The sequence below is a fragment of the Bos indicus x Bos taurus genome, chromosome 5 (assembly GCF_003369695.1).
Source record: "Bos indicus x Bos taurus breed Angus x Brahman F1 hybrid chromosome 5, Bos_hybrid_MaternalHap_v2.0, whole genome shotgun sequence".
In the NCBI taxonomy this organism is placed as follows: domain Eukaryota; kingdom Metazoa; phylum Chordata; class Mammalia; order Artiodactyla; family Bovidae; genus Bos; species Bos indicus x Bos taurus.
The window spans coordinates 49,103,809-49,113,013 of NC_040080.1; the positions used below are offsets into that span (position 1 = coordinate 49,103,809).

General features: G+C 47.6%; 1 protein-coding gene across 3 annotated transcripts in view; it reads left to right on the plus strand.

Moving 5' to 3' along the window:
- The window catches only part of SYN3 (synapsin III), a 491,622-nt gene extending 485,193 nt beyond the window's left edge, over positions 1–6,429 (plus strand). For 2 of the 3 annotated variants that reach the window (XM_027541855.1, XM_027541856.1), the window contains exon 14: positions 2,722–6,429. In XM_027541855.1, coding sequence (XP_027397656.1) covers positions 2,722–2,854 — 133 coding nt within the window. In that variant the 3' untranslated portion in view covers positions 2,855–6,429. The remainder of the gene's footprint in view (positions 1–2,721) is intronic. The other variant, XM_027541857.1, reaches the window with a different exon arrangement.
- Positions 6,430–9,205: the final 2,776 nt, after the last annotated feature.

Here is a 9,205-nt window from a genome sequence, read left to right on the forward strand (position 1 = left end):
GGTGTCGCCTGTCAGCCGAGCCTCTCTCTCTCCTGGGGCCTCATCCTCCAGCAGGCTGGACCCAGCTCCCTTATGTGGTAGAATTACTTTCCAAAACGGCAAAAGTAGAAGCTTCGAGGCCTCTCAAGGTTCAGCCTTAGAAGCTGCACGATGTCATTTCATCCCATCATAGGCTTTTGATAAAAACAAGTCACATGGTCAAGCCCAGATTAAAAAGGTGGGAAAATAGACTCCTTTTTAAAACCGTATTTATCGGGCTGTGTCGGGCCTTAGTTGCAGCATGCGGGATCTTTGTTGTGTCACGCAGGCTCAGGAGTTATGGTGCATAGGCTTAAGTTGCTCCTCGGCATGTGGGATCTTAGTTCCCTGACCAGGGATCGAACCCATGTCTCCTGCATTGCAGGACGGATTCTTAACCACTGGACACCAGAGAAGTCCTGGAAATAGACTCGTAATACAAGGACCTGCAAAGTCACCCTGTGAAGGCTAGATGACTGGGATGGGAGGGAAGCTTCCATCCCAGGGCACATATCTGTTCTCTCTCTTGTTTCCTCTCAAGCCCATCTCTTGGTTTGAGGTCAGAGAGAGAGATCCCAAATGTATTTTCTTTGGAAAGTTTTTCCTTTCCTTCAACTCCAAACAAGCTAACCATAAGTTTTCAGAAGAGGTAATATATTCACCTGGTTCAAAGATCTAAAAAATATTGATGTTTTTATTGAAAACCCTACCCCATCTCATTCTCATCCAATGCTTTCCTGCCCCCTGCTCCCCAAAGGTAAGCACTTTTGTTAGTTCTAGCATGTTCCTCCAGTATTCCCTTATGCATATACGGAAATATATGTTCTGTTTCCTCCTCCCACTTATTTACACAATCAGCAGTGTTCACTATCCACGCCATTCGCTCCTTGCTTTTACATTTAGCAATGCATTCTGGAGCTCTTCCACGCAGGTCATTAACATTTTATCCTTTTCACAGCTGTATAATTATTCCACTGTGTAATTATACTGCAATTTATCTAACTAATCCACTGTAAATGGAAATTTGGTTTTCTCTTACGAAGAAGGCAGCAGTGAATGGCCTTAAAAACAAGCTTTTTCTTACATGTGCAGGATCAACTGTATAGAAAATACCTGAAATGGTGTTGTTGGATCAAAGGATAAAAGCATTTTTAGCTTAGTAATATTAGCAAGTGGTCCTCCAGCAGCAGGCATAGAGGTTGGCAGCACAGACTCTAGAGTCAGACCACCTTTGGGTTCAGTTTGAAGTCTGCCACTTAAAAGCTGCCTGACCTCAGAAAAAAGTTACTTAACCTCTCTGTGCCTAAACTTCTTCACATGCAAAAGGGCAATAGTATTTACCCCACACGGTTATTATAAGAATTAAAATGAGTGTTTGCACATTTGGTGCTCAGAATGCTGCTGGCTCCATACACGTATATCTTTGGCTGCCTCTCACATGTCAAAAGATGCAGCCCAGCTAACCATAGCACAGACAAAGGCTCCGGAACTTGAGCCAGGTTTGAGCGCTAACCTTGTAGTAGCCTAGCTGTGTGGGTGTGTTACTCAGTCACGTCTGACTCTTTGAGACCCCATGAACTGTAGCCCCCAGCCTCCTCTGTCCATGGAATTCTCCAGGCAAGAATACTGGAGTGGGTTGCCATGCCCTCCTCCAATGGATCTTCCTGACCAGGGAGCGAACTCAAGTATCCTGCATTGCAGGCAGATTCTTTACCATCTGAGCCATCAGGGAAGCCCAGCAATCTAGCTAACAACACTTGAATCTCCTGGTTGATGCTCTAAAGTATTATTTGGTTCAGTTCAGGTCAACAGGTACCAAACGCCTTAGCAAACACCTACTCTGAACTAGTCTTGAATAACACCCTGGGTGGAAAAAGCAAGGGGTAAAAGAGCCCTGCTCTGAAGAAGACTTGAGTCACTTCATGTGGTGATAAGAGCCTGCGTGGATCTCTCCTGTCTTTCACCCCCACTAGACTGTGAGCCCCTTGAGGGCAGGGCCTGAATCTCATTCATGTTTGGAGCCCTGTCGCCTGGCATTCGGCTGGCACAAAGAGTCAAACACTGCCTTTCAGATAGGAGGCACTGTGAGAACTCCGAAGCGCATCGGGATGGCCATAAGAGCTTCAGGCAGGGCTGGAGTTGAAGCCCATGGTGTCCGAGCTGCAAGAGGCCTGAGGCTGGGCTGGACCAACCCTCTGTCTCACAGATGAGGGAAAAGAGGCCCCGCTCAGTGACTTTTTTGCCCACAGCTGGAGGAACAGATGGCAGAAAGGGTCTGGAACACAGACCCTCTGATCCCCAAACTGGCGCTGGAACGTATAGGAGGAACAAGCCTAGCCTGCTGCTACCGCACCTTACAGCTTGCCAGGCGGGCGTGTGCACTGAGGCAGGAGAGTGGGCGAGCAGCTCTCCAGCTGTGCCTGACGTCTGAGCAATCTGTTTTTGTGGGAAGAATTTGAGCCTTGGATGCTCCCTGTTCCTTGCTATGAGCCTCAGTTTCTGCACCTTTAAAAAAGGAGGGTCCCAGTAGCCACCTGGGGGGTTAATTGTGTGTGTGGTACAAGTGTGGGGATGCCTGGCTGCTGGGCTCAGTATCCTTGCGGTGATGGGGTTCATCCAGCCGGCTCCCAGGCAGGCCCCAGGACTCATTTCCTGGGGAATCCAGCCATGTCACCCCCAACTTCCTTTGCCTTTCTGTTTCAGCAAATCCCAGTCCCTGACTAACAGCCTCAGCACATCTGACACCTCCCAGCGAGGGACCCCCAGTGAGGACGAGGCTAAGGCCGAGACCATCCGCAACCTGAGGAAGTCTTTCGCCAGCCTGTTCTCTGACTAACCATGGTCAGGCCTCTCCTGCCCCACCCTCCATCTCAGCCTTGGTTCCTGCTGGGAACAGAATGGAGGGCCTGAGAATATCCTTTCCAAATGCCTTTGATCCAGGAACTGAGTTCATGTGTACCCATTTCCCTTTGCCGTGGCGTTCCAGCGTCATCCAGCCAAGCGGTGGGCATTTGAGAGCCTCCAGATTCCTCAAAATGGGCCTTACAGATGGGTGTCACATCCACCTTCCTGCCCAGACGCTTGCTCCCTTGCCTCGTTAACCAAGCGAGACATCAGTGTGACTGGTTCCACATTGCTTGTTAGTGTTTTGCTTGCCTTGGGGAAGGGCCCCCTCTGACCCTTGCCCCCATTTCCATCAAATGCAGATGCTGAAGTCAGACCTCAGCAATGTAGGAGGCAATAACCTTTTGACAGTGTTCTACAAACAAAAGGAGAAAAGCCCAGCCAAGGGAACTTAGCACCCACCCGTGTCAGTTCCATCCAAGCTCAAGAGACGGGCCTGCAGACCAGGCAGGCCCAGGCCCCATCACCCCCACCACCAGTGGGTCTTGAGGACCAGAGAATGCATTCAGACCATGTGACACGTTGAGCCTTTCAGAACACAACAGAAACAGCGGGGAGGCTTTGCAAGGCCACTCCCACCCAGCATGCTATCCTAAATCGGACAGTGAAGAGCAGACCCCGGGTTCTTTTAGGAATCACTACTAGTTCCCAGAGGGAGAAGATGTCCTCAACTAATCAAGGCCCCTCCACCCATTCTGTGTTACACCACCGTTCAGTCTCTCTGAATTCCCACCGGGAATGCTGTTTCCCCCTCAGGGACACACAAGGAACCATAGACAATGAGCAGACAGATGACACAGGATCAGAAAGTGCGATGACAGTAACTTCTAGCTCAGTGCTTCAGACTGAGCAGCAAGGCATTGGTAGGTTACTCAGTTACAAAAGGGTTCACTGGTCAAATGTGCTTAGGAGATACTGTTTTGGGTTTTTTTTCTGAGCTTGATAGTACCTATATCAAAGGCGTTTGGAATTCCTGTAGTAAAGAAATTAGCTTTAACTTTGTTTAAGCCACACTTATTTGACTAAAAAAGTTAACTGCAGAGCTGGAAAATGTAGCCCTGACTCTCTTCCCAATGCTCTTTCTCCTGCATCAGACTCCTCTGGGGAGGGGGAGGGTTGGGGGGCGTGTCCTGATCACCAAGCACCTGGTGCTAGAAACATCATTGGTGTCAGAACCAGCCTCCTGGTTCTAGAAAGCACTGAGGGTATTAGAACATAGCCACACTGTCCCCTTACATCCCACTTAGCAACTTGAGGGGCTTCCCTGATAGCTCAGTTGGTAAAGAATCCACCTGCAATGCGGGAGCCCTGGGTTCAATCCCTGGAGAAGGGAAAGGCTACCCACTCCAGTATTCTGGCCTGGAGAATTCCATGGACTGCAGTCCATGGAGTTGCAAAGAGCTGGACACAACTGAGCGACTTTCACTTTCACTTGCAACTTGAGACACAGCTTCCCCTTACTGCTCACAGGGAAAGGAGAGAGGGAGGTGAAAATGAAAGCGTCCTTGGCCTGGAGCTGCAATCTGAATAAAAGAATGCAGAGAACTTGTCAGGCAGGTGTAACACCACGGAGCCATGTGTTTTAGGAGATTAAGAAGACAGGAAATACACGAGGCAGTCGTCACTCTCCCACTCTGGAAGTAAGACCAGAAGAAGAAATCAAACTGTCTCACCCAATTCTCACTTGGCAATAAAACACAGCCCAAAATACACAACGATGTGGTGACAGGCTAGACAAGGTTCCTCAAAGCATAGGACATGGCCATGGGCACAAGTCACTTCATTTCAGGCCAGAGGGCCCAGAACTTCTGCTCATCAGGCCTTGAACCTGTGTCTCTGTCAACCTAAGTGTTTGGAATGCCCCTTGAAGTCAGACCTGCCCTGAGCTGTGTGGGAACACTGCTGCTTGAATGGTGTTGGGGTGGAAGCGTCACACCCAGTGGCCCCATAAACAGTGGTGACATGGCTTACATTGTCCCACTTTCCTGTATGCTGTCCCCTGTCCCTGAAAACATCGGAACATTCAAACACTAGATATTCCAGTACAGTAGCACACTCATTTCTCAGGCTAGGCATCCTTGTTTTTATAGCCATGCACGGACAACCCCCGGACATGAGACAAAGGGTATAACCAACACTGAAACAAATTCTCCCACTGGTCTGCGTGTGAATGCAGAGACCATGCGTGGTCCTTTGTGACAGTCCCCAAAATGGACTGGTTTCTCATGTAAACTAGCACATGTTCCCTCCACACATTTTACCTTTAATAATTGTGATATTTCTAAATGAGAAAGAACAAAATGAAAGGGGCAGAAGAGTCACTCTGGAGAGATTCCAAAAGGTTGTGTTTGTTCGTTTTTGCTTGGTTTCACAACTCTGATCCAAAGAAAAGCTAGCATCTCCTGTCCACACTGACTTGGTGAGGCCGAACCAGGACAAAGATCCATTTGGTTTGTGCTGACATGTAACACAGTGAATAGAGAGTTTAAAATGCAGCCCCGCTGGACACCTCCACCAGCTGCAGAAAATACCTTCTTCCAGATCTTCCTCCTAACAGCCTGATTAAAAAAGGGCACTGTGACTTAATTGTCACATCAGCTTTCGAGGGACACTGGAATCTACATGTCCTTTCTCTTCCATTCATCCTCTGTCCCCTGGTTCAGTCCCTGCTGATGGGGCAGTTAGTTCTACCTTTCCAGAATTTCAGGGTGATAGGCCTTCACGCCCACGGTAACAAACACAGGAGTAAATCCCGTGAGCCTGAACATCAGTGACCTTCTGGAAGTTCTCATCTGAATTTGCAATGAAAGGAGCTTGAGGGGAAAGCACGTTGGTGCCGGCAGCTCGTGAACAAGCTGCGTGGGCACAGCACAGCGCCTGCCGTCGGCACACAGTTGGTGTGCGGGATGTGTGTTAGACTGGCCCTTCTAGAAAACTGTGAAGTCAACAAAATGCAAACAAAGTGTTAAAAGTACAGAAAAGGTTTGTTTTTTCTGAGAGTATCAATGTGAGGAAGTCACTTGCCCAGGAAAAGAATTAAACTAATAGAGAGATTAATGAGCTAAGAAGCTGAAGAAAACCTGTGGTCCACGGGAACAAGCAGAGCAGGGGCTGTGGTGAGCGTGGACCCCACAGGTGAACTCTCTGCAGGGCCACCACAGCTGGGAGCAGAAGGGACACGGTGCCACTGTCAGAATCGGTCAGGCGGCATGTGAGCAGACCAGGATAATACCACAGCCTGTCCAACTTTTCCAGACCCAGGACCCAGGGGTCCCTCCAGATCACCCAATACACAGCAGAGCCCTACTCTGGCCATCCCGCCCCTCCCAGCTCTGTGCTTCATGTTCAACTTTGTAGAACAGGTTGGTGGCTCAGTTTCTTTTGTGTGTTCAGAATTGGTGAAAGGATGCAGGTTAGGGTACAGTGTAAGCATGTGAAGTCAGCCTCGCAGATACAAGCTGTAACTCAATTATGCTGGAGGATTAAATAGCTCTGAGAGCACTTGCATATGCGTGGTTTTCTTTGTCCGAGCGAGCGCGGGGACTGGTGCTCCCCTGTCCCTGGGATTCTACAGGCAAGAACACTGGAGTGGGTTGCCATTTCCTTCTCCAATACTAATTATCCCCACTAAGTGTCAAAAGTTGTCCTGGACTCCAGGGCAGTCACAGATTAAACCCTGTTCCAGTCTACTATGTAGACTTTAATAGCAGGTGGCATTTTGGGTTTGCTTGCAGACAAACTGGAAGGTTGTGCGATAAGCAAGTCAAACCAGCCCATTAACCAAACACAATGCATAAAGGCCACAGAGGCTCCCTTGTGTTTCCACAAACGAAACATGCAGCCGCGAGAGAGGAGACTCATAGATTCTGTTCAGAACCCTCTCAACGGGCAGGCCAGGAAGAAAAGAAGAAAAAAAATTTTTGAAATTTTAGTGTGTCATAAAACCAATCTAAACATTCCTTCTACAGTTGTATAAGAGAAGAGAGAGAGAAAATTCTTTAAAGTCCCAAGTATCTTTCGTTATTTCTGTTCTGATTGGTCCTGCTGCTGCTGCTAAGTCGCTTCAGTCGTGTCCAACTCTGTGCGACCCCATAGACGGCAGCCCACCAGGCTCCCCCGTCCCTGGGATTCTCCAGGCAAGAACACTGGAGTGGGTTGCCATTTCCTTCTCCAGTGCATGAAAGTGAAAAGTGAAAGTGAAGTCGCTCAGTCATGTCTGACGCTTCTCGACCCCATGGACTGTAGCCCACCAGGCTCCTCCATCCATGGGATTTTCCAGGCAAGAGTACTGGAGTTGGGTGCCATTGCCTTCTCCACTGATTGGTCCTACTACTTGTAATTTCAATTTCCAGCCTATCATATTTAAGTATCTGCTGTCTCTGGTCTTTTGTTGAATCTAGAGCAGAAGCAAATTAACATCTCCTTCCCTCTTAATTAACATTTCACCTGGTTTGCTCTGGGACAGCAGAAACTTCAGTGCTATAACCTGTTCGCGAATCCCAAAGAGGGCCATTTAATTAAGATGAAACCTTGTCATGTGACCTAATACTTCCATGTTTTATCCACTCCACATTTTCTGCAGTCAACTGGAGGCTGTCCAAAGGAGTGTTAACCCTGCCTGGCTCCTCCCAGAGCACTGTAATTTGGCAGGGTAGGAGAAAAACAAACCTTGGTTCAGGGTCCCAAGTATAGAAAGCGAAGGGGAGTGTCAGAATCACAGAGATATTTAGCTAAGCAGTGATCTCAGGAATTGGAGAGGCAAGCTAGAGTGAGACAGAATTCAATTTTTTGTACCTAAGGAATCACAAAATCTACATTGTTGAGAGGCTACCTGCCATGATTTGATTCCAACCATGCCAAACCAGAGCTTTGTTTTAATAAATGGTGGGGCAGAGGTGGTGGTTGGCAAGCTTCTGTTAATAAAAATAACTAAAGGGGAAAATGAGGGGCCAGGAAAGTCCTTAAGGCTACAAGCCAGCAAGGTGGAGGTTCACCTACCACGGCGCTCATCCATCGCATCAGTGACGTCAGAAAGTCATGCAGCAAACAGGCCACACCCACACCATGACTTCATCCCCATCGTTCACCAGCAACATACAGCTTAACAGTCTCAGTCTAAGGAGAAGAATGTGGATTTTATAAGCTTCTAACTATGAGCTAGTTAAGAGGAAAAGCTTTGATGGTGGTTTTAAGAACTCAGAATAAACTATTATGAGAGGACTGCAAGTTTAGGTGTGTGACACACTGCTGGTATCCTAAGCTGAGCGGGATCTGTCCCATGGGCAAGTCTGAGATAAGTTTGGGAAGTAGCATCTGTTTCCTTGGGACACCAGCACGGCTCACGAACCTCTCCGAGACCACTCAAAAAGGACCGCATTTTGGAAACTGTTTTATAGTACATGGTGCTTCTGGTTATGACTATGTCCTTCCATCCCCACTACACACACATACACACACACACACCACAGGGCACCCAAACAATGCACACACACACCACACACGGCGCATCCCAACATTATAAGGCCATGAAGAGGGGTGCTGGAGAACCAGTTTTGGACTCATCGAAGTTTCAGGGTGACTCTTTCAACCTAGACCCAATTAAAGCCATATGGCCTCTGGTGGACACTTTGTTAAAAGCTAATCTATAGCTCAGATATTACAAAATTCCACAGGGAAAAGAAAGTGTCAACAGCCCTAATCCTTTACCTGTACATTAAGCCACTAAAGGTGACATGGCCTCTGGAAAATATTATTGGCTGAACTTTCTTCACTGTGATGGGGAAAAAAAAGAATACACATGTGTAGCCCAAAAAGACAAAAATTCACATGTATGTAGGACTCTAACATTCTTGCATCACACAGCATTCCAAGCCATTTCCTTATATGCAAAACCGATTTTTAAAAAAGCAGGACGACGCTGGCAATATTCCTGTTTTCTGCAGACACTAGCAGAGTTTTACTCCTGCTTTGTGATTCAGACTGATCTGTCACTGTAGCATGTTTCTATGGTTGTTTGTATGCTGAGATATTTGTTTGACCTTTTTCTTGTTGTAGGCAAAATAAAACTTGAATTTTGTGTACTTTAAGTCTCAAAAGCAAAATATTCTACAAATGACGAGGCTTTCTTTGCAGAACAAGTACCTGAGCAGCACTCAAAGCACTGTACTTTGTTGTTGGAAGACGTCGTCTACTTACAGGTTAGGCTCCAAGGATTTAAAACCCAAGGAAAAAGAACCCAAGCTCCACTCCAGAAGAAGCCAGAAACAGGAGTCCCTAACAACCC